Source organism: Eumetopias jubatus, unplaced genomic scaffold (assembly GCF_037043125.1).
Source record: "Eumetopias jubatus isolate StellerSeaLion01/CBP00866 unplaced genomic scaffold, mEumJub1_p1.0 scaffold_15, whole genome shotgun sequence".
Classification (NCBI taxonomy): domain Eukaryota; kingdom Metazoa; phylum Chordata; class Mammalia; order Carnivora; family Otariidae; genus Eumetopias; species Eumetopias jubatus.
In genome coordinates this window covers 39,368,291-39,394,778 of record NW_028274821.1, presented here as the reverse complement: position 1 = coordinate 39,394,778, position 26,488 = coordinate 39,368,291, and the positions used below count along the sequence as shown (strand labels likewise).

General features: G+C 38.1%; 1 protein-coding gene across 1 annotated transcript in view; it reads right to left on the bottom strand.

The window, feature by feature from the left end:
- LURAP1L (leucine rich adaptor protein 1 like) overlaps positions 1 to 24,592 on the bottom strand; it is a 49,672-nt gene extending 25,080 nt beyond the window's left edge. The window contains exon 1 of the mRNA XM_028107322.2: positions 24,240 to 24,592. Coding sequence (XP_027963123.1) covers positions 24,240 to 24,542 — 303 coding nt within the window. The 5' untranslated portion in view covers positions 24,543 to 24,592. The remainder of the gene's footprint in view (positions 1 to 24,239) is intronic.
- Between the last annotated feature and the right edge of the window lie 1,896 nt (positions 24,593 to 26,488).

The following is a 26,488-nucleotide window of genomic DNA, read 5'->3' as shown; positions in this document are numbered from 1 at the left end:
GTTTGGAGGATCCTTGAAAAATTAAATATAGAACTACCATATGATCCAGCAATTCCACTTTTGGAAATAAATATATCCAAAAATAATGAATACACCAACTCAAAAGATATTTGACCCCCTTATTCACAGCAGTATAACTTAGCCAAGACTTGGAAACAACCTAAGTGTCCACTGATGGATGAGTGGATAAAAAAGTTGGAATATAGGGCGCCTGGGTGGCTCAGTTGGTTAAGCGACTGCCTTCGGCTCAGGTCATGATCCTGGAGTCCCGGGATCGAGTCCCGCATCGGGCTCCCTGCTCAGCAGGGAGTCTGCTTCTCCCTCTGACCCTCTTCCCTCTCGTGCTCTCTATCTCTCATTCTCTCTCTAATAAATAAATAAAATCTTAAAAAAAAAAGTTGGAATATATATATATATATATAATAGAATATCATAATATGCTGTGAATAAGCCATAAAAATAAACAAGGAAATCCTGCCATTTTGCAACAACATGAATGGAATCTGAAGGCATAATGCTAAGTGAAATAAATCAGAGAGAAAAAGAAAAATACTGTATGATCTTACTTCGTTGTGGAATCTTAAACAAATAACCAAACAAACAAAAATCCCCAAACTCAGAGAAAAAGAGATCAGAGTTATGTTACCAGAGTTGGAGGGTGGTAGGAAGGGGAACTGGAGGAAGGTGGCCCAAAGGTGGTACAAACTTCCAGTTGTAAGATAAATAAATGCTAGGGATATAATGTATAAGCTGATGACTATAGAGTGAACGCTGCTGTATAATATATAGGAAGTTGTTAGAGTAAATCCTAAGAGTTCTTATCACAAGGAGAAAATGATTTTCCTTTTTTCCTTCCTCCTTTCTTTTCTTTTTTTATTGTATCTATACAAGAAGAGGGTTATTAGCTGAACCTATTGTGGTAATCATTTCATAATATATTAGGTGAATCAAACAATCATGCTGTATGCCTTATACAGTGATGTATGTCAATTATTTCTCAACAACAAAAAATACAAAGTAAAAATAAATAACCTAAATTAAAAGAAAAACAACAACAACAAAAAACGCTTGCCACATTCGATGATTCTAAAATTCAATGTAATTAAGCAGGCCAATGAAACTGAATTGGTTTCTAGTAAGTCTGGTTGTTCCCTTGTTCAAAAAGATTATTTATATGTTGGATTCTGCTTAGAAAACCTGCACAATACACATTAGTTAAGTCATTTTTATTTTCATCTTTTTTTTCTTTCTTTTTTTTTTTGAGAGAGAGAGAGCATGCGCATGAGTGGTGGGGCGGGGGAGGGTGGCCGGGGAGCAACAGAGGGAAAGGGAGAGAGAGAGAATCCTAAGCAGGCTCCACGCTGGGCATGACTCAATCTCATGACGCTGAGATTGTGACCTGAGCCAAAATCAAGACTTGGATGCTTAACTGACTGAGCCACCCAGCCAACCTATTTATTTTTATCTTTTAAAGATAATGCTATTTTAATCTAAATATCTAATATCATTGATATCCTATCTATTGCATTTGGAATTACGTGTCTACATGAAAAACTAGATGGATGAATTCATATGTGCTTAATTCCATTCAATAAAGAAATATATGTCCTAAAGACAGGCATAAGAATCTCAGATTGTTAGTGCTAAAAGATAACATAGTTAATAATCAAGTCAGGTGCATTCTATGAGACATGCAGACTCAGGATTGATGACTTGCCCCAATTTTATCACTACTTAGTGGAAGAAAGAGGACTGACACCTTGTCTGATTCCAATTCACTGATATTTCCACAAAACTAAAGAATTGAGAAATATTACATTAAGATCTGATCAGTGTGGTATCAGCCTTTAATATTACATCACCACTTTCTGATAACAGTTTAGGATTGGATAAAAATAAATAATCTTTAAAAAAGAAAAAAAAAAGAAAGAATTCAACAACTTGGATTAAATAGGCACTGACCTGAATAAGCATCCATGAACAATTCTAACCTGTTATATCTGATGTCATATTTTCTTTGATGTAAATGCAATACATATTTTATAATCAAGGATCACTCCTCACATTTTTTATTAAAGAAATGAAGCTCTAGTGGTATTACAATTACCTAAAAGTTATACGCCTATTCAAAAAAGGTAGCTGGGAATAAGTATACATTGCTGATTCCTATTTTTATCTTCTTGTATTCACTTACATCTGAAAATCACTGCTGCCAGATTAAACGGTTTGCAAATAAGCTGTTCTCCTGTAGTAAAAATTAGCATAAATTCAAAGTTAATTCATCACTTCTAGCACCGAAGGACCACAAATGAGAGGGATAAAAGCAGATGCCTGGCATATGGCAACAGATGGGTCACAACATTTAAAAAGAGCTACTGCGAATAGGATGGTTCACTTTTCTCAATTCTTATCACATAAGGCAAAAAGGATGGAGAAGGAAATAATCAAAACAATACAGACTTAATTAGGTCCTAATTTTCCTATGGTTTTTAAGTGTCCTTTATTAAAATACAGGACTTGCAGTTTGCCAGTAAGTTTCATGACATAGTACTGTCTATAATAACCGTAGAAAAAAATCCATAATAGAGAGTCAAGCAAATATAGTAGGGACCTACAATACCCACTGGCAAATATGGCTGCTAGTGGCAAGAATTATTGGAGCAGATGGTACATGATGAATTCATCAGGATATGTCCCAGCACTCAGTTTCATAATCATACCAGGTTTTTTTTTTTTACTATTTTTGCTCGCATGACACTTTACCCTAACATTACACTAAAAATTTCATCTGCGAAGAGTTTATAATTTTATAATTATGCATGCTTTTCATTATAAATTAGAAATAAGAATGATGCTTATGATAAAACTTTGATATTCCTTTATCCTTTTGGAGTTGGTTTCATAAATATAATTCATGAACTCCAATCTTAAAAAAGAAAAAAGTATATTCATGCAGGTTATACCAAAAAATAGATGGATTTTAATAGATATGCTGTTTGCCATATAAGTAGCAAAGATGATGCCAAGTCATATTTTCCTTTGAGTGTGAATTTTCTAAGTAAGGCTATGTTTGGATTGGATTTAAAATATATTAAATAAAATATATAGTTCTCATTCAAATAAAATCCCTAAGGAATTTTCTGAAATTGATATAAAACTTAAAAACTCATCCTAAATTGTTATACAGAAAAAAAGACAGCATTACCACAATAAAAGCTTAAACTTTCACTCAAACTATCACTAGAATTTGAGATTATTTTCTACTAACTAAAATCCTCAAAGATGCAGCTTAAAGATATAATCTATGTTGTACCTAGGCTCCTCTAAAAGTCGTGGAAAAGGGGCTGTTTTCCTTCCCCACTGTCTATTTCCTCATTCAGAAACGTAATTTTTGCAATCAACTGAAACTTGGCATGGGTCCCTCCTAACACTCTGTATGTGCTGCTTTTATGAATTAATCAGAGTTGATTCCCATTGCCACTCTTCAGTAATAGCAATAGCATCTTTTTAGGCTAGTTTTGCAATTATCAGAATTCATTGCTCAGGAAGTAGGATAAAGAGCAGGTGGAGGTAGTATGTTGAATTCTGGGAAACAAGCATGGTACCCTTAAGTACAGCCCTCCGGTTGAAGGCAGAAATAGGAAGAGTCCTGGGAGCAATATAGTTTCAAGGTAGTGTAGGTTTTTGTTGTTGATAATGCATTTGTTATTTTGAATATTTTCTTATTATTTTTGTAATCCCACACAGAAATTTAAACCCATTAACTTGTTAACTTCCAAAGTGACAACAAAGAATACCAACAATAATGATGACAAAAATGATAAGAGCTAGCCTTTAAGAAAGTACTAGTTCCAGATACCATGATAAGTATCCTATATGTATTTTTTCACCTAGTCTTCATAAAAACTCTAAATGGCAAATATTATTATCTTCAAATTGCAACCCAGAGAGGATCTATAACTTCCCAGCATCACACAATTAGAAAGTGATGGAGCTGGGATTCAGACTTAGATCTCTCTGGCTCTGAAGCCATGTGCTTACCTGCCTCCTTTTCCCTATGCAAGAGCTCAAAAACCCAGCATTCATGCAGCTCTTTAAAAAAACCCAAACTACTCAAATATTCAGCGTGACAAAGAAAAAAGAGATCAAGAGTTGGAAAATCATGTTGCAAAAGGAAAGACACTTATCCCCCCAACTTAAGAATTATTAAAGAAATAACCTTAAATACTATAACATCACAACAAAAATATAAGAAACAAGTTACCCAATATTAAGGAAATGCACATAAAAGAGAGTATTTCTCATAAAATGCAAATTAGGTTTAGGAAAATCATAGAGGAAAAGATTTATGATATAGTATCAAGCAAAAAGATACTACAAAAAGATATAAAGAATGTATTATAACTTCAACAATGTAAAGGAAAAACTACAGAAGAAAAATACTTGAATAAAATAAGACAAAAATGTTATAATAATAGCCTCAGAATGATGTAATCATGTTTTTTGTCCCCCTCACCTTCCTTATATTTTATGTACTTTCTAAAATATCATTCAGGAGTGTATATTATATTTTATTCAGAGAACCATTAATTACAAAATAAATCAAAGAGTCATAAACAGAATTATATAAATAGCCAATCATGGATAAATGTCATTTGGATTATTAAAATATTTAAAATTTTTTTATTTAGAAAATGCCACCATATTAACAAAGGCAACTTAAATTTATTGAGGGCATATTTTATAATCAATAATATCTATGTAATTATGGAATTATATCTGATAGGAAGAGAAAAACATTATTGAAATGTTTATATCTTGTACCAGCATAATCTTTCATTCCTTGTTCCAAAAATATTTTTATCATTTTTATTCTGTTGCAAACTTTCACTCCTCAGCAATCAGTGAGCTTTCAGTGAGCTTTCTTGTCTATAAGCATTTCAAAAGTACAACATACTTTAAGGATCCCATAATATAAAACACATGGAAACTGTTTAGTTCTCAAGAAGAGAATTGTAAGAACAAAATACGTTAAGTGTATGAAAATATAACAGCTTTCATTACATAACTTCCCTAAAATAATAACTACAATCGGTCCTTATTGCCTATCAAACCATACTCAAATTTCTCAGCTTAGTATTCTCATTAATTGGGATTATTTTACCTTTTCAATCTTATTTTCATTAACTCCAACATAACCCTCCATCTACTTCAATCATTCTCATTATGGTTTCCTAGGCAGTAAGAGCTTACAGTACCCCCAAATTTGCTCAAGCTATTATATCCACCTACTGTTTCCCCCTCTCTAATCACTTCTTTGAAGGTCACCTCCTAGATAGCTTTATTAACTTATTCCTCCAATATTGAGCTCTTACACTCTGCTAAATTCTAGAAAGGATATATGTTGGACATGATTCTACCCAGGAGAGAACATCTAGTCTAGTGAGGGATATAAAAGAGTAAACAATAAAAAGTGAAAACAAAATACTATGTTATCAATGGATGACTTTTTTTTTTTTAAAGATTTTATTTATTTATTTGACAGAGAGAGAGACACAGTGAGAGAAGGAACACAAGCAGCAGGGGTGGGAGAGGGAGAAGCAGGCTTCCCGCCAACCAGGGAGTCTGATGCGGGGCTCGATCCCAGGACCCCGGGATCATGACCTGAGCCGAAGGCAGACGCTTAACGAATGAGCCACCCAGGTGCCCCTCAATGGATGACTTGAAGGATATCAAGGTAGAGCTAAATGGATGAGATGTGAGGCATAGGGGTGGGAAAGGAAGAAAGACATAGGCAAAAGGAATAGCATGTATAAATGTTGAAAGTCAAAAATACATACAAGACACACCTGAAATGGGGCTGGGTTTGTACATCAAGAGGTAGATGAGCAGTTCCTAGGCACAGTATTAAATGGTTATGATATAATTTGTTTCTTATAAAAATTACATTTTATTAAGGTTATGGAACTTTGGGATTAAACCACAGTTTTCAATACCATGGAGGTTACATTTTACTGTTTTAGTAGTAATCTCATGCCTTACCTGATGTGTTTGTCAATAACCTGAGATCCATGTCTTCAACTTCATTTGTACTTCTTCTGGAGCTTATACAGGAATGGGATATAGATGATTCTTAAAATTATGTGTTGCATTTACTTCATTCCTTTGAATGAAGTATTTCTCTTTCAGAGGAAGAATGAAGGACAGTGCTTCAGGGGAGCACTGTCCAGGGTGGATATTTACATAGTCAAATAGTGTGCAGCTGAGTTTCCATCTGTCTTTAAGGTCCAACAAGGAGTGAAGATTTGGACGCTTATATTTATTCATCATCAGTATTAAATTCAAGCAACCAATTTTGATAAAGCCAATTTAATTTCATGTGTAAGGTCAAGAGATGGCAAATAGATTCTTATTAGACTCATTCCCAAGTGTGTGAATCAATGTGACATTCTTAGTGTATATTTAACTCATTTTATTTGTTCTCAAAAGAGTTAGAACATTTGAGCAGCACCGAATTCTGCTTACAAAAAGGCACTGGGTTATCTCCATGTAGAGGATAAGTTTTTCAAGTTATTTGATCCTATTGCACAAAATCAACTCAATGATGTTAAAAAAAAAAAAGTGTTTTTCTCCTTAAAGAATTTTGTGTGAAAATGAAATTGAATCAATTTGTCTTAAGCCTGAAAGCAAACAAAAATAACCTAACACTTAATGTTATGAAATTGCTGAGCATTCTCAGTAATGATGTCTGGACTTTTAAAGTTTGGAATTAAAGTTGAACTGGAAATGCATTTCCCCTTTTTATAGAGGCTGCTCCATGGTATCCTGAATAACCAGTTTGGAAAGGGGTAAATCTGGCCTTGTCTTGATCTACTGTAAATCACTCAGTCTCTGTATCTCCATTTCCAACTCAGCACTGTGAGCATTTGATAGTGCTCCCAGGAGACCTAATTAATGGTTAGGGTTTTGAATAAAACAGTATACAGACTCCAACAATAATCGTTTCAACCCACTTGCTTACTAATGCCAATAAGGTAAGATGATTAGCTACAATTATTTAAAAGTCTCCAACATAGAAAGTAGTATCCACTTATGAGTTCAGCCTTGTTATTTATTTACTGATGGCTAATAACCATATTCTGAACCCATTTTATTTAGTAATTAAGTCAAAATGTTTGGGCAGCTCCTTGTCCTGGCACTGCCCTTCAAATCATGTTGATTTTCTATGTTTGGTGCCAAGTAAAGATATGGTTCACTAAAGATTGCTTTGTATCATAACTGGAAGGAACACTGCTTGAAGAAGCTTTTTCACTGTGTCTTTTAAACTGTCCTTTAAAGTTATAGTATATATCAATACAATACATGACAACCATTAAGATCGTCTCAAAATTCCTGATCTTATCATATATGAATCCTTTAAGATTTCAATTTCACAGAGTGGAAGTAGTCAATTGCTTCTATAAAATTAATCTCTAAATCCAACTATGTTAATTATAACATGGTTGGAAAAGAAAGGCAATTAAAAAGTACTGTCATTGAGTAACCAAACAAGTTTAAAAACTGTCTAGCAGGACATACAGGATGTTCCTCAGTCTAACTCTCCTCCAAAGTACAGATCAAGGTCATAGACAGCAAATACATATGCTGATAAAAATCAACTTGATTGACAACCCAAAGAAATGATACCAAAATGAACATCTAAGAAAATTGTTTCATTTTGTATTTATAGCATACTGTGTGGAGAATCCAGATTTTATTTCCCCATGGTACTAGACTAACCCTCTAGCAGGATGCATGTTTTATTTAATTTATATAATTTCCAGGCTACTGGTGGATGGTGATAAGAGGAAGGGGAACTAGACAGAGTGGGGGAAATTTCAAGATCCATTTCTAAGTCCTTAACTTTGTTCCTTATTAAAATAACACGTAGGGACGCCTGGGTGGCTCAGCCGGTTAAGTGTCTGCCTTCAGCTCAGGTCATGATTCCAGGGTCCTGGGATTGAGTCCCACATTGGGCTCCTTGCTCGGTGGGAAGCCTGCTTCTCCCTCTGCCTCTGCTCCCCCTGCTTGTGCTCTCTCTCTCTCTGACAAATAAATAAAATCTTAAAAAAAAAATAACATGTAATCTGGATTCATCATCATGAGTCCAATGTATACTAAAATAATCCTTGTCACATACTATTTTCCAAATTTTTGAAACTTCCAAATAAGGAATAACTGAAACAAGTATTACATTACCAAAACACACACACACACACACACACACACACACACACACACACACACACACAATGAATTTTAAAAATGAAGTAAATAAACTCAAAGTTAAAAGGCAGAATAGAAAAGTTAAAATTCTATTTCATTTCATCAGGGTTGTCCAGGTCCTAGTTCCTGGCAAATTCTGAACATAGCCAGACTAAAGGAAAAGAAGTGGATATTTTTCAAGAGTTAATTCAATATATGGATTTTACTATTAAATAGAATCCCCAAAAGGAGTTTGTCTGAGTTTTTTTTTTAAAGATTTTTATATTTTTAAAGATTTTATTTATTTATTTGAGAGAGAGAGAATGAGAGATAGAGAGCACGAGAGGGAAGAGGGTCAGAGGGAGAAGCAGACTCCCTGCTGAGCAGGGAACCCGATGTGGGACTCGATCCCGGGACTCCAGGATCATGACCTGAGCCGAAGGCAGTCGCTTAACCAACTGAGCCACCCAGGCGCCCTGTCTGAGTTTTTTAAACTAAATTTAATACAGCACAAGGTAATAGTATAGCTTGATTCATTACGTCCTTGACCGAGTAACTATAATATCAGGCAGGAGGCTACTATTAATAGTCACATTTACTGGGCAAATATTATATTCTAGCAAATATTACTATAAACACTATATTGAAACATATATAGCAAATGCTATATTTATGCGTTATCACCGTAACCTCATAACCCCAGGACTGAGGACAGCATGTATGCAAATGCTTTGTAAACAATGGTGTACAGCGCAAGATAATCACTCACAGGAGAAATATCTTCTTAGACAAAAACGCCCAAATATTATTTCCTTCTCCTGTGTCCTTCTCTCTCTTTTTCCTTACTTAAAAAAACTGGCTCTCAATTCCTTACTTGCATACAGTTTAAATAGAAGGCAATCATGTTGTAACTATATCCAACATTTAAAATATATTTACTGAATACCACCTCTAGTCCCAAATCTTCCACTTATTATTTCATATTTTCATATGGATCCGGAGATCTGGCTGAAAGACAATTTTGTGAGAACAGATTTCTAGCATTAAGTCAATGGGAAAGTGAGAAATTGAGGGCATGCTCTTCTCATTGTTCCTGCTATGCTTCTGGTAAAGCCACTTCTATTGTCTGAGTGCTAGCCTCTGGCAGGTTTCCGACTGATGCGGAGTGGCCACTTACAGCACTCTGTTGAAAAATATTCTCAGGACATGTCTGAGCTCAGCAGTGATGTCAGTTATTATGACTATACTGTATACAGGAGGGAGGAAGGCTACCATTTAAGCCCCACAACTGTTCCTGATTTTGAGAAATGGTCACTGAAGTATTTAGAAGTAAAGTAATACCATTTCTGCAACTTTTAAATTAAGAATGTTTAAGAATATGTGTGTGGAGAGAAAGCAGGGAGGGGAAGGGAAGAAGAAGGAAAGGGGAGGGGGAGAGTGAATGAAAAGATGTAAGATATTAACATGTGGGAGCATCTGGGTGAGGGGTATTATAGTGATTTTTGTAGTGATCTTTGATGTATGCAAAGTCTCCAATTATTTTATTTTGATTTTTTTAAAGATTTTATTTATTTATTTGACAGAGAGAGACACAGTGAGAGAGGGAACACAAGCGGGGGGAGTGGGAGAGGGAGAAGCAGGCTTCCCGCCGAGCAGGGAGCCCCATGTGGGGCTCGATCCCAGGACCCTGGAGTCATGACCTGAGCCCAAGGCAGACGCTTAAGGACTGAGCCACCCAGATGCCCCTCCAATTATTTTAAAATAAAAAGTTTTTTAAAAATGCTTGCCACATATTTGGAGCTCCTGCTGTGGATGATATAAACAAGCTTAAAAGCAGCAAAAGCTCATGTAGTGTAGCTTCTTGGAAGGTGGTAAAAAGAATACCTTTGGCGAGAGTATTTTATTTTTTCATTTTTTAAAGATTTTATTTATTTGAGAGAGAAAGTGAGTGAGAGAGAGCATAAGCAGGGGCGGCAGGAGGGGGGGAGAGGCAGAGGGCGGAGGAAGAGGGAGCAGACTGTGCCCGCTGTGGCCGCCACCACCACCACCACCACCACCACCACCACCACCAGGCTCCAACCCAGGACCCTGAGATCATGACCTGAGGGGAACGCAGATACTTAACGGACTGAGCCACCCAGTGCCCCAGGAGGAGAATATTTTAAAAGTTCTTGTAAGGACACAACAATCCAAAAGAAAATCCATCCACCTAGTTGCTGAGTTAGTAGCAATGACAGAATATTTGGTGGCCATTTTTTATCTTTTGATTCTAGTTCCAAATTAAAAATAGAAAAATGGGTTGGTTCCTTGAAATTCCTTTCAATTCTAGAATCTTATAAGGATACTCAAGAAACCTAGTCTTCCTCATTCTGTTCATCCAGTTTATCCATCTGGACAGTACCAATCTGGATAACTATCTTAAACACCTCAGATACAAGTCACATTGTACTCACAAGTTTTCGAGTCTATATGAAGGGCTGTGCCAAGGATAGAGAGTTAATGCCCTAGTGATTAATGCTATCCATGTACTAAATTAGGCTGCCAAATTCAAAGATTATTACTTTCAACCAAAACCATATAGGACCATACCATATATCAAGACAGTATTCATACAATACTATACTACAATGTTATGATAATGTCTTTTTTTCTTTTAAGTTCTTTCTTTTCACTCTGAAACTTCAAAATCTCACTCTAGAGCAGGAAAAGAGGATGACAAAACCTAAAATGTGTACATTCTTTGTTAACTTATCAGAGAAGAAAAACAACTCTTTTTATTTTCATGTTCTGCTGGCACTCCTGGGAACAATGTTTCCTGAGACTGACTATATCTAAGATATCTTCCTGCAACCAAGAAGAAAGTTTTCTGTCCCATCTCTAAGCAGGCAGAAAGTTCTTCTTCTTTTTTTTAGTCAAGTGTCACAATAACAGATTGAAGAAAAGTATTTTAATCTTTTTTTTAACCAAGAACCTACATTCCATGTGACTGGGTTTGGCTGTTGGGATGCAGAGGAGGGACTGAGGTTCTTTGTTCAAGTCCAAGAAGGAAATGTTGCTAGTGCATTCCAAACACAAAAATTAGAAGCAGGCCTAAAGTGTACTTTAATTCGTACATTTAACAAATGGGGGGTCCCTAAATAATTGGCTGGACATTAGGGAAATACAAGCATTGATTAGTCAGAGCCTCTGTAATAGTGTTTTCACTACAGAAAGATTTTTGTCAATGCACAATATTTAGTCTATCATTAAATCCTTAAGTTTTATAGTGTGCCTAAAAATCACTGATCTAAGTGATTAAATTAAGTTATACTTGGTGGCTCCTTGTGTATTATTTCCTTACAATTTTATCATCAGATTTTTTTTTAAAGATGTCCCTCATTTATTCATGAGAGACAGAGAGAGAGGCAGGCAGAGGCAGAGGGAGAGGGAGAAGCAGGCTCCCCGCAGAGCAGGGAGCCTGATGCGGGACTAGATCCCAGGACTCCGGGATTATAATCTGAGCCGAAGGCAGACGCTTAATGACTGAGCCACCCAGGTCCCCTCATCAGATTTTTGAATGGTAGAAGATTAAAGTATGGTTTCAGGTTCTTGCCTGTGGTTCCTGTGAAATCCTAAAAAGGTCTTTGTCTATAATCAATTATTTCTCATCCTTTTCTGCATTCTGGGCAAATGCTCTCTGAAAACCTATGTGAACATCTGAGTGCTACCCACCTATTTCTGGCAAGAAGCATAAAATTCCTGTAAGCTCATATGAAGAGACTGTGGAATGCTTTGCGAATATTTCTGAAAGGAGCTGTCAATTCCACCACCTTCTTAATGTGGACTTGTCCATGATTAGCCATCAGTTGGTTAGTAATTCACCTTACTCTGCAGAGAGGATGTTCCAGAGTTTGAAGTGGCCGGTTCTTACATGGGCACTAATCATTCTGGGTATTATTTCTGTGCAGGGATGACTAATGCCAAATTTAGCAACTCGGATGTATTATATGCAAGATAAGAAGATATTTTACATATTGCCATGTTCCTTCTTCTATGAAATATTATAAAAGGAAGAAAAAGAATGATGAATAGCAGAAAAAATTCTAGTCTCATCTTTTCCTAAAAGAATCAAAGAGTTAAGTCATTAATCAAATGGAAGGATAAAAAAAAATCAATGTTTAACAAGTGCCTACTATTTAGCAGGCAGAATCCCAGCTAGTTTACATATATTAAACTTATTATGTGCTTAAAGACACATAGCTGGTTAAAGGAAGATCTGTGATTCCTTGAATTCAGCTCTACCTTATTCTAAAGCCCATACTCTTTGACTTTTAGTTTTTAAAAAGTTCTATCTACCTATAATTTTTTTCTTATCAAAACACAATATATACTTCGTGCAGAGAAAACTGGATAAAACAAAAGATCTCAACAGAGAAATAGAAAAAGCCACCTATAACCCTACTATTGTATGATACCACTGTTAACATTGTAGGGTCTTTTATTTCAGCCTTTTGTTCTATACGTGAATATATCCATAACCGTTTTCTCTCTTCCATAAATATTTTTGCAACATAATCTTAAAGCTACAAAAAGTTCTATCATTCACGCATAAATAACCTGTCATTATTTGTCATTCAGATTATTCAAGTTTTTTCAGTCATACATAATACCAAATATATAAACTTAAATTTTATTTTTGTATAAATTCATTGTTTCCTTGCAGTGGGTTTCTATGTCTATCCTAAGTATTACCGGCATCAGAACTGCCATGTCAAGAAGAATCTGTTTTCTTCTTCTTCTTTTAATATGGCAACAAGTTTACCTCTAAAGGTTCCTTCAGCATCCACTCCCACCTGCTATGCAGGAGAGTCCCGTTTCTCTCCTGCCTCACCAATGCTCTGCATTGCTGTTTTTTCATTTTGCAAGAAAGGCAAGACGGTCTTTTATTTTAGCCACATGCATACAAACCTATGAGAAATCCACTGACCTTTGTTGTACTTCATACCTGATAGAACTTTCATCTTAAATTATAAATCCATGGCTTGTAGGCACACATGCTGAAGCATTTCTCCCCATGGTGAATGATTATAGAGTGTGTCTTTTGATGAACAACTGGAATTGTCAATTCCAACAAATATAAATGAATAGACATGTTTGAAAATGGAATGTTCTGCCTTGGGATCCACTGAGGAAATTTAAGCAAAGGAGGCATGATCAGCTAGTTAGGAGGACATTTGGAATTGGTCCAGATGACCTCTGAGGTTTCTTCCCACCCTAGGATGCTATGATGCTCTTTTCTATTTCTAGAGATTATTGACTTTGCCTCTACCTCATCAACAGCCATCTTTTTATACAAATAGAGTAACTCTAACTTCTGTCTTTGCCAGTAATCTGTCCAAAGTGGTAGCACAGTAAATTGTGCTTTCAAGCAGTGTGTGTGTGTATACATACATATTATATATACACATCATATATAGTACCGAGATATATCAATGTATCATATATAGTACATATATATATATCTGCAACATGAGCTCCTAAGAGTCTCAATTTTAAAATTATACACACATTTTCCAAATATATGTCTATAGTTATAGCTAAAGGTATTAAAGAAACTCTAGGTATGCTCGCATATGTTGAGAAAATTTCTAGGATACATAAGATATTCATAGTAGTCATCTTTAGGGAGTGAAAATTGGCAAAGGGGAGGTAGCTCTCTGAATGAAGTAGCCTTGAAAGCTGAACTTCATCACCATGAGGAGAGAAATTTCCTGCTCAACTTTGATCTCAAGCTTTGTTTAGTTGACACTAAAACAACAATGATGTAGACAAGTTTTGCAACAGAAAAAGATCAGGGAACCTGTTTGAATGATAGCCTGTGCCAGAAATCAGAGTTGTAACAGACATAGCTCACTGTTTGGGATGCTGGCATTACAATATTTTTATGAGTTTACTGATGATTGGGTATTAATACAGCAATAATTTTATTCTGCTCACCAAATCTATGGAAAGTCAAAGACTTAATTCTGGCTCACTTCAGGTGGCCTAATTTCAAATACAAAGGAAAAAAAGAACATTCCATAATTTTAATTACAAGTAGTAATTCTGGGGCGCCTGGGTGGCTCAGTCGCTTAAGTGTCTGCCTTCGGCTCAGGTCGTGATCACAGGGTCCTGGGATCGGGTCCCTCATCGGGCTCCCTGCTCCGTGGGGAGCGTGCTTCTCCCTCTGCCTGCCGCTCCCCCTGCCTGTGCTAGCTCTCTCTCTCTCTCTGTTAAATCAATCAATCAATCTTAAAAAAAAAAGTAGTAATGCTAATAATTGCTCACACATGGAGCAAGCCATATTATCTAGCAAAAATGTTTTAATTAAAAATAATTCTACAGGGCACCTGGGTGGCTCAGTGGGTTAAGTGTCTGCCTTTGGCTCGGATCATGATCCCGGAGTCCTGGGTTTGAGTCCCATGTCAGGCTCCCAGATTCTTCCTCTGCCCACCCTGCCTCCCACACCCACTCATGCTCCCTCTCTCTCTCACTCTCAAATAAATACAATCTTTAAAAAGAAACAAAAATTATTCTACAAAAGCAATGCTATGCTGATGGTAGAGGGGTGGGGACATGACTGTGAATGTGACATGCCACCTAGAACTTAGAAATGAGGGAAATGATTATCCTCTGAAAATCTGAAGTCAATTATGAGACATCAGAGGTCAGGTTGAGAACTCACCCCTAAAATCAGTGCAATATGACTACGTCCTGATTGAAAGGAATTAGCATTTTGAATAATAAAATGTATCAGAACATAGGCTGAACTTCAATGGCCATGCTGGTGGACGCAACCAAGGCAGTTAAAGGAGGGTGCTGTCCGGAAGCTGCCAAATGAAGTGCTGACTCCGGCAGAACCAGGACACAATCAAATTCTCATCTCACCCCTGTCCTGAATCCGTGCTTCTCCAAGCTCCTAGTCTTCTAGCTTGCCACTGCATAGGCCCACAGAGAGAGGGCTTGTTTGTCAGTGATATATTATAGTGCTACTTTTATACATCACTTTCTTGTGAGAGTCGAGTTGAAAGTTATTATTTCTTCAACTGAAAGGTCAAACGTTCTGATTACGTCTAATTTCTAGGAACAGAAGCTGTTTTGTTTTCGTGAGCATTCCAAAATCTAGGATGCTTTTGAGCCATGAAGACTGAAGGCACACTAAATCCGTGGGGTGCCATTCTGCCTTCTCTGCGTGGCATGGATCACCTTGTGCCATGTTAGCCTTTTGGTCCAACTTTCAGTTTTTATTTATATTGTTATTACCAGAAAAAAAAAAACTCAATAAGATTATGTTGAAGTGGTATGTGATTGAGGAAGAGCATATTCCAATTTGAAGACTCAGTTATTTCTTGAATTGAAGAATGGTCTGATTAAGTCCAATATTTATGAACAGAATTTACTTTCTAAAAGAACTGTTAGAAGTTGGACAATCTCTTACTATGAAAAGTGAAGTAATCACCTTTTTAATTGGTAACTAATTAGGCTGCACATAGGAAAAGTGACAGAATAAGATAAAAATGGACTAGGTAAACATTTCTCAAGATATATCAGGAATCTGTTTATATAACCCAACATCCCATAGTGCCTACGTCATAAGTGGGTGAGGAGGGAGAAAGAAGTAATACATGAAAACTGTTTAGGATACTAACTGGCATGACAATCTAATAATCGTCAGGTAACAAATAAAACGTTATTGTGTAAAATAAGGAAAATGAAATCCAAACATGCCAAATTTACGTAAATGTGTATGTGCCATATATAGGCCAGCAAAATGCATCAAAAGGCCTAACTCGATTCACACCAAATTGTCAGCAAATGATTCCTTTGGGGTATGGAGTAATATGGAGCAGGTGTGGTGTCAGGGGTAGGTGAAGGGGGACTTTTGTTTTTCTTTTTATAATAGGTCTATGTTTCTGGAAGTTTTATAATGAGAAAGCATATGTTTAACATCTAAAAAGAAAACAATAACGTTTTTAAAGGAATACCAGAAGATCCATTGGTAAGTGTGATGAAATTACTGTAAAAATGTTCATTCATAACTGGCTATGCTCCATGGTATGTCCATGTAGTACGGTTTGGGAGTGAGTTGGATCCAGAATATAGCCAGGCTCACAGAAGTTGTTGTTTGAATGAATGGTTGGGAAACCACTTACAGAGACTTAGTCAAATTATCTAACCCCTATAAGCCATAGTTTTCTGATCTGTAAGAGGAACATAATAATAGCTATGTATAAAAATCTAGCTCAGTGTTTAATCCCTTTATTTTTTTTAAAGATTTTATTTCTTTATTTGACAGAGAGAGACAGCGAGAGAGGGAACACAAGTAGGGGGAGTGGGAGAGGGAGAAGCAGGCTTCCTGCCAAGCATGGAGCCCGAGGCAGGGCTCGATCCCAGGACCCTGGGATCATGACCTGAGCCGAGGGCAGATGCTTAATGACTGAGCCACCCAGGCACCCTTGTTTAATCCCTTTAAAAAATGAATTATTCAGATTTTATTTTTAATGCTTAGACTGAGATGTTTGAAATGTATGTTGGAAAATTTAACCTTTTTTTGTGTGTATTCAAGAAATACAATTTACATTGGGCTCCATTTGAATCAATGTGTTTCAACCACACAATCTGGGAAGATCCAGCACAGTACTATGCAACTGGTATCAGTACTGAAAAATAGGACAATAGAGCTCTCGTTAGAAGAACAGCAACTTAAAGGTGCTGTTAAAATGGATACAAGATGGTGTCAGATTCCCAGTTTTCTAGTTCTATGAGTTATCTAAGATCCAAGCTTATCCGGAACAGAATTTCTCAGGGAACAAAATGCTACCAGTTGCAAGCTTGTAAAACTCTGGGTCATGAGCACTACTGAGCTCCAGCACGGATTTCTGAGCCTTGAGCTGGTCTGGGCAGAGAATCCTTCACCAGGAGCTTTTGTGGAGTGGGAAAAAGTATTTATGAAGATCTTTTTTTATTATTATTATTTCTTATTTGACAGAGAGAGACAAAGCGAGAGAAGGAACACAAGCAGGGGGAGTGGGAGAGGGGGAAGCAGGCTTCCCGCCGAGCGGGGAGCAGGGCATGATCCCAGGTCCAGGATCATGACCTGAGCTGAAGGCAGACACTTAATGACTGAGTTACCTAGGCGCCCCCTATTTATGAAGATCTTGATGACACTGGTAAAAAAGAAAGGGTACAGTTGCTGGGGACCAGGTGACTTTTGGATACGTTCATTCACATCTTGAGTGTTCCTAAGACAGAGATTGTCTTTAGATCCTTTTCCTCCTGGAGGATTTATAGTAAATAAACATACAGTTTAACATGTTTAATACTTTGAAAATCTGGAAGAGCAGATATATACATTTAATCTTGGGTGTCAACATGTGCATCAAGATATTCTAAAGCATGAGAAGTAATTGTACAGTCATGGCTGAAAGCTCAGATTCTGACTTCAACCTCGCTCATCCCCTTACTGTGTAGGTAGTCTTGAGCATTAACAATAACCTGCAATGTTTTATCTGTAAAGGAGATATTAAAATTATATTTAGTTAAGATTTTAAGGTTTCAGTGGGATAATGCATATGAAATGTTTAACTAACATAGTGCTTTTCCCATAGAAAGCTTTCATTGTAAAAAGAAACAACAACTAAATACTAGTCTCATTTGGCAGACTTCCTAGGCTAAACCAAAAATTTGGTTCCACAGCTCTTTAATCTAGGCTACTATACTCTGCAGAATGCTTAACTCATAGTATCTGCTTCATTAATGTGAAGCCTGAAATCAAAATCAAGACTTCCAGTTGCACTGAAGCTAGGCAAAACCCATGAATATTTCTTTTTTACTTTTGTATAGAAACATAGTCTCTGTAGAACATGTGATGACACGGGAGGTGCTGTGATAGTCAAGTAGAGGAAATGCTTAAATTTGAATCAGTCCCCAAACCACATTGCCCATTGCATCTGTGGCTACTTGTGTAAGATCAAAGAACAGCCATGTCATTGACATAATACCTCTTACTGCCATTGTCCTTACTATTTCTGAATGCCCATGTAATAGTCAATTTTCTTATATAATTTCACTGAATTCTTACAATGCCTTAATAGAGATGCTTGTATCCCTATGTTAACAAGGAAGCTGAGTCCTAGAGTGGTTATATAACTTGCTCAATGCCAGACAGTGGGGAGTGAAGGAGCCAAGGTTAGAAAGAGGGCCATTGAGAGCCAGGTAGGCCTCCTGTCAGGAAGGTGGGCTAAGAGTCTCCATAGGGAGGGGGCACCGGGCCCTGCTGGTTTGTATCTTGACTTGCTCTAGACTTGACTGGAATCTCAGCTTGTCTAGCTCCAAACCCATGAAGGTTCCACCAAACCAGAAGCCTGCCCCTCGAGTAGTGAAGAATAACCTTTAAAGAAGAACAAAAGGACCATCCTTCAAAGAAAAACAACAAAAATAACAAGTTCTCAGGGACTCCAGAGACTCTAGCCATAAATCCCAGTTTCAGAAGTAGTATTAAAAACAAACAAACAAACAAAACCTAAAGTCTTAACATGTGACAAATTCGTTTAATTGTGATGTATTAACTACAAAATGGAAGGTGAAAGATATGTTTTTTTTGTGCTGTCATGGGAATGAACATAATCAGTCTAAAAAAATCTCACAATATTTGTGGTCTCTCAAGATCAGGCCAGCATGGTTGTGCAACCTGACTGGAATGGAAGGGAATTCTTTTTGGTCAAGAAGTGTTCTTCAAGTATGTACCGATAGTTCAACGTGCATTCCTAGGTACAGGGCAGGGCTCCATAAGGTTTTGGAAATGTCACTGTTTTCAAGTTAGGTATAAATTCTTAAATTGTGTCTCTGTGCTTCCAGCAAAATGACATTGCTACCTTTGTGTGCACTATTGCCAATTCTTGAGCCACTGTGCAAGGAGACCTGTTTCAACAAGATTTTTGTCAGATTTAAGTTAAGCATAATAATGCTCCATGTGTGTAATAACAAAAGAAACCATTATTAGGAATCCATTTCCTCATCTCCTTGATGTCTTTATCCCTAATATTAAGTCCTTACTTTGCATCATTATCAGCACTTTTAAGTCCTTGTCCAGGGCGCTGTCAAAAATTTCCTCAGCTTTACCTGTTCGTCTCAACACTGATGTCTGATCTCTGCTATAGCATTGTGCACCTGCTGACGTGTTAGTTTGTAATCTTTCTCTGGCCAAATTATATTCCTATGTTATCTTTTTCACTGTCTTGTGAACTCATCAAGGAAGGTACTTTCTGCTTTATAGCTTCTCAATTATCTGCCTAAGGGTTTTTCTTAGATTTTTGTCCAACTTAAAAAGAAATCGCTAAATGATAAAATAGTAAAAATATTATTGAAACTACCTAGTTATGAAAAACGAATGAATGATAGAACAAGTGATAGAAATCTCCTAGCCTATTCTGAAGCATATCCAAAGCAGCTGTGAAGTTAATTTAATGAAATTATTTTTTGAGGGAATTTTAAAATAACTTTTATTTTTATTACAAAGTCAGCAAGCCATTTAACATGGGGCAAAATATAGAAAAGATCAATGAGAGAAAGTACCAAAAACCAAGTATAAATCTACCACTCATAAAAACCGTGACATTTTGATTTATGTTGTTAGGATCATACACGTACTTGTCTGAGGGTCTGTGTGTTTGTGTCTCATCTTGGGAATTGCCTAGAAAACTTTTTTAAAGCAAGAGTTGAGGAACTGGGTGGGGTATTTGAAGGCATTAATGGTAAGAAAGGATGAGTAACTAGCTTGAGACTGTTTATTCTTTTAGATATATTACACAGCTTCTGTGCAAACAATTGCCAAAAATATGGAAATCAGAACATAGTATTTCCATGGTAGTTTTCATAATGGCATTGTATTACCTAAAGATGAGTAATCATCCCGACATAATACAGAACTGATTGGAACCACAATGTGGCATCAACAGGTGGTATACACTTCATTCCAAACTACTCTTTGATTTTTTTGAACAGTAATTATCTGGGAAGGCAAACTAGAGAGGGTGCATTAGACCCCTTCCAATTCCAGATTTTGATTCTTTAGTGATTGTCTCTGTCTTAGGCAAATTTGAAATTTCTTTCAGAGAAAAACTGATGAAAATAATTTTCACAGATATACTGATATAACAGTAAAACTCTTTGAACATCTTGTAAAACTGCAGTGTAAAATTATTACTAAATGGTTTTGACAGAAATTATTTACATTTATTGGAAAATATTTTGGATCTAATGAGATATTAGAAAACTTAAGAGTAATTTTTCATAAGCAATGCTGAAAGTCCCATTCTTAAGAACATTTGTAAAAGGAGTCTGCATGGATGAAAACTATTAGGAACATGGGATAAAAAAATTGACTTTTAAAGTAGCCATTTTGTTGTATATTACCAAGGTCTGGAGATAGATCTGGCACATAGTAGGCACTCGATAAATCATTGATTATTGAATGAACCTATATCTGAAACAACCCCTCACATGCATCCTGAGGACTTTTCTTCATCCCTTAGTACTCTAGGGGGTGCTGAGCTATCACAGATCTATATGCAGACTGGAATGAGGGGGAAAGTACAGTACAGGGAGTCAGATAAGAGTTCAAGTTGTGATTCTATTCACTAATTAGCTGTGTGACCTTGGCTGGCTAAGCCACAATGATCTCATTTGCAAAACGTAGATGAAAATATTTCCTCTTTCCCAGTATGACTTTAGACTCAAATGATGACAATTATTAAAACACTCTGAACAGAAAAGTAGTGAACACGTACTGGGCAGACTGTGCACAAGAGCCCTGACATCTCTTTCCAATTTCATTATAAATTTCATATGTGCATCTCTGCATCTGTTTATTGTATTATCAAATTTCCTTATCTCTAAATTCAAAATAAAAATGCTTACATACTGGGAAAATCTGCGTCCTCCCCCAAACATCCTCATCATTACCTTAAATTGGCCTCCTGTACCAAATGCATGCCTGCAAATTTTCTTTTCTAATATTTTCCCTCCCACAAGCTTTATTATGTGTGGTGTTATTTATGTTGTTAATAAGGGTTTTACCATTAAGAAGTCTGGCAACAGAAACAGTTTCATCCCCCTCTTCAATCTCTTTCAAGTTGCCTTTTTTACAACTGCATCTCTCAGACCTCTAAGAGCACTGATTGTAACATCACAAATAAGAGTGAAGGGGGTGGGAGGGTTGGGGTGGCAGGGTGACAGACATGGGGGAGGGTATGTGCTACGGTGAGCGCTGTGAATTGTGCAAGACTGATGAATCACAGACCTGTACCTCTGAAACAAATAATACATTATATGTTAAAAAAAAAAAAAAAAGAAGAAGATAGTAGGGAGGGGAAAAAAAAAGTGAAGGGAATTCTCCATGAAGGCACAAAAGGAGATGAGAGACAATGATGAAATCGTGTGTATGTAAAGAAGTTTGTGTTAAGACTGCCTCCCTGCAAGTCTATGCAATACTGTGTCAATGGTATACACATCCATCTCAGAGGAAAAGAAGGGAGGCTTAATTCCTGGAAGTCTCTAGAAAGGTTTGTGCCTGGCTCAGGTGTTTCTTAGGAAGGAGTTCCGAGGGCAGGCCCAAAGCCTGGTAATTCCAGACAATCCAGAAAAACAATCTGTGGACAACTAAAAGTAATAAACATGAAATGTGGGGTCATGCATAATACAGAGGAGGTTAACTCCATAGTATAGGGCAGAGAAGAACAGGAAAATCACAATGAAGAAGTCCTATTCCACTCTGGTTCTCTTACTTCTCCACATGGGGAGCCGAGGAGGGGACAGGAAGTACTGCATCTGTTCAGTGTTTATAACAGAACTGCCAAGTCTACATAAAAACAAATCTGTTGCTTCCCAGTCATGCCGAAGTTGGGGGTTTTAGCACCCAAAAGAGTTGTGTAAAATGGGGTAAACGGGTCTCACTGGCAGGGAAATATACCTGTCTTCATCTCTTCTCTAATGTCTCATGGCTAATGTTCTTATTTTCTTCCTGGAGACCTTCAGTGGAGCACAAAGTTGTAATACAAAACATCTGTTCTAGCATAAATTCTCCTGGAGCTACTGATGCTTCACATAGAAGATATAACAAACAGTCAATTTAGCAATTTACGGCTGCTATTTTTGGGGTTTCTGTTTAAAAATGTATTTATTAATATACCCTAATCACACACAGCAAGATCTGGCTAGGAGAGACAGAGTTTTAACATCTATGATGTTTTCATTAAGAAAAACAGGTAAGTCTAGAAAGTGTCCTTAGTTGAAAAGAACCAGTTTCCACCCCCCTCCCCAATGGAGTTCTTCAACACACTTGGTTTGATTTACTACAAACAATAAATGGCAAATGAGTGCAAGGGACTTGAGAGCCCTAAACAAACTTCTTGCCTTTTTCATTTTGTATTTTCACCATAGTAAATGCTTAATAAGTACTTTTTGAATAACTAAGATATATAACCTGTGTGTATTTAGACAGTGAAACATGAATAAAATAATTTGCATTATACATGGTGCATGAATATATACACACAAATGCACATGTGCACACACATATATATAGACCTATACATGTAGAGGTACTATTCGTGTGTAATTTGCTTTCAACATCTGAACATTCCAAGTAGGAAGAATATAGATCCTTGAGATATAAAACTAAAGTCCTTAGGTAGACCAACTTTAAAGGTCTTGAGATAGGTTCTTTAGGGTGATATCCTGGGACCTTTATGTAGATAACACAGTGAAAATTCTGAACACAGGGCACGATCTCTGAAGACTGGTTTTTTACACTTACATATTTGCCAAGATTATGCTGTGGAATTTATTACCTCCTGAGTGTTCCAAATGCAGAAAGAGGGAAACTAGGGAAACACCTCTGGTTACTTCTTTTTAATGCAAAGCCCTAGTAGACAGGATCCCTTTTGTAGAAAATCCTCAGCATCCTCTGGGTTGACTGCGACCACCGTTGCAACTTTCCTCCGCTCCAGGCCGGTTGAAAATGCTGGTGCTTTGAGGTTAGTTTCTTCAAAGGATTTAGGAAGGAATATTTCCTCCCTCTAGTTCACTATACAAATAAACTGAAGTTCACAGAGGCCAAGTGACTTGCCCCAGAACTCATGGCCAGTAAATAAGTTTTCCCGTTTAAGTACATCCGCAATAACAAGGATTCTCAGACCCTGTACTAGTCTCATTATCCTACCCTTATGGTAATGTTTACCAGCCACTCGGAAAACAACTGCAGATTGAGGACTGAGGGGGGAAGGGTAGGAAGTGGTAATTAGCAAATCCCTGGGCCTGGGGGTCACCTGCTCGCTAGGATCAAAACAGTGAAACCAGCTTTCCTAAGGACCTCAAGGACGAGTGGGCCATTGTTTTCAGAACCAGCTGTGGAGAATCAGCCTAAGTGTGGCCTTGGAACAGCTGAGGCTGCTTGCACCAAGAGGCGGGGGCGGTAGTGGTGGAAGAGTGAGCTAGGAAGGATCGCTGGCAGGGACCCTGCCTCGCCACCTCTCGGCAAACCAGGAAGTAGTTCTGCTTAAGTGCAAAGGACTGAGCCGCCTTTTGAACCGAAAGTGTGAACGGCACACAGCAGGCCCCAGATGGGCTTAGTGACTGCAGACCCTCGGCGGGCAGGGTGCCCAGGCGGGGGGGGGGGGGGGGGGGGCGGCTGCGGCCTGGCAGCTAAATGGTCAGAGTCGGAAGCACCGAGTCGGCGCTATCAGAAAGTACACGGAGCAAAAGAGGCTCTGCTATCCTGGCAAACCCTGACCGAGCTAATCTGGGGTAAACCAGCCTCCAGACGCGCGCCCCCCTGCGCGCATTTCCCTACCCCGCATTTCCCACGAGCCCCGCACTCAGCTCTGCAGCCTCAGACGCCCTGTCTCTGCGGGCCCATCTTCCGATCGCCCCACCTTTCGGCAGGGCCCTTATTCCCACAGCGGGCGCACAGCACTCACCATCTCTTGCCTGAGGAAGTGCAGCTTGGTTTCCAGCCTCTCCAGGGCGCTGCAGTGGCTACGACGTGGGGAGACAGAGGTTGGAGAGGACGAAGAGGAGGACGACACGGAGGGAGGGAAGCTGCAGCTGCTGCTGCTACCACTGCAGCCGCCGCCACCGCCGCCGCTCCCCCCGCAGGGGTCTCTGTCCCTTTCTAGGGGAACCGGCTCCTCCCCACGGAGCGAGCGCACTAGGCTCTCGGGTACTTTGCGCCCCAGCTTCAGCTCGATGTCTCTGAGGTCTGGCAGCGGGCCGTCTTCCATGACTTTTCAAGAACGAGGATAATGGTAATGAGACCAAGCGGATGAGAGGCAGCCGCGGCCTCCAAGGCTGCGGCGAAACGAGCGGACCCCTCCCGGCGCCGGGGTCTCTATCCTCGGCGGATGGAGTGCACCGTCCGCTCCATAACCGCTTGCGCTGTTCTCAACCCTGAAATCCGCGCAGGACGAGGCAGCTCGCAGCCTGGGTGCTGTGGCTCCTTCGACACTTACTGAGATTTTAGAGATCGCTTCATCCTCTTCCTTTTGGCTACCCCAGTGCCAAACGGAGTTAACTGATACTGCAGAGAGGACAAAATCCAAATATTACAAACCCAAAGAAAAGGGAAATGAAGTCTGCTTTGGCTTTATGGGGGGGAAATTCACACTATAAAACTGTCCGTTCACATCTCTGCATCATTCACTGGTTGCCCATCTGGTACCACGCGACACAAAGTAATGATGTGGCCACACTCCAGGGTCGTTTCATTTTCCAGCCATATGTCTCCAAGCTTTCGGAATATTCTGGATTGTCAGAAATAATCCCTGGTCAGTGATAGAGGAGGTCGGTCGTGAGATGGTTAGCTTAGCAGGAGTTTAACGGCTTCCTTGTTGTAGCAGAAATGCCCTTCTTCTCATTTAGGCAGTTTGATCCAAGTCATTGTGTTCCTCCGAGCCTTGGAAACTTTAAACTCGGCTGGCAGGTGGACCAAACCAGGGCCAACCCTTCTACCGTATGTCACAGGAAAGAAGAGCAACGGAAATTTCCCCACCCTGTTGCTAGCAGCAGTTTCGGCGAACTGCTTTAGTTGGAAGTACCCTAATATGGGTGTTAGAGTTTCAGTTTTCCCAGCGAAATTGCCCGATGATAGCCACAACCTTTAAAACAGTTAACAAAAGTTGGAGGAAGAAGATTGACTTTAAATGTAGTGTCATTCCCCACCCCCATCTTCCTATACAGCAAAAGTCTAGCTTTAGAAGGCTTTCCTACTTTTACACTAGTAAAAAATGAAATTATTTCACCAAAAGTTCAGTAGGAATGTATAGCCAGAATGAATTATCTTACCAAATGTTACAGTACTTCCCTGCAAGAAGTGAAGAATTATATAGTCAGAATAATTTATATGACTACTGCGGTAGGAGTGGATTTTTAAAGGAGGGAAGTTGCTGAGCTACTTTTCATTATGGAGAAAAAATATTGAACGGAGCTAGTGAAAAAGTTGTCTTTGATAAGTTAGCTATATATTTTTTAACTATTTGGAAGAGACTTAAAGCATACAATTTATGAGATACTTTTACCAAGTAAGTTACTATGAGCTACACAGATTATAGGTTTGACTCAACATTGAATTTGTGTTAATGATCTTCAAGTAGAGGATACTGTTGTCTATTCAGTAAACTCTCATTTTGGGGTTCCACTGGAATGTTTGAAAATACGGGCTCCTCTATTTTTGGGACCAATAAATATTTGTGTTCTTGTTCCTTCGTGGGCTCCATTCCCAAACATCACTCAGGTTTTATACTGAGCACATGGGCAAATACATTTCAGAGTCTGTTCTCAGTATAGCCTCATCTAAGAATTATAAGGATAGAGAACATAGGCCTTCAGAATGAAATGTTCCATGTCAGGGAGAAAATTGCTAAAGTTCTCTTATCAACATGCCAGAAATTTGTGTGTTATTTCTCACTCTTAGAAATTAATGAAGAAAATATTTGTAAATTAAGTGGCCCATTTTAAAGCTGGAAGAACCACTTATAGACTCGAAGGAGAACAATGCTAAATCTCAATTCACTGATAAAACATGCTTTGTCCTAAATTTGGAAAAACCACAAACTCATTGGATAAGAATCGCTCTGTGACATATAATCATGGAAGGCTTGCATTTCAGTCAAGAGCAGGTTGTGTTTGTGTGTGTTTAAGATTTTATTTATTTATTTGACAGAGAGAGAGA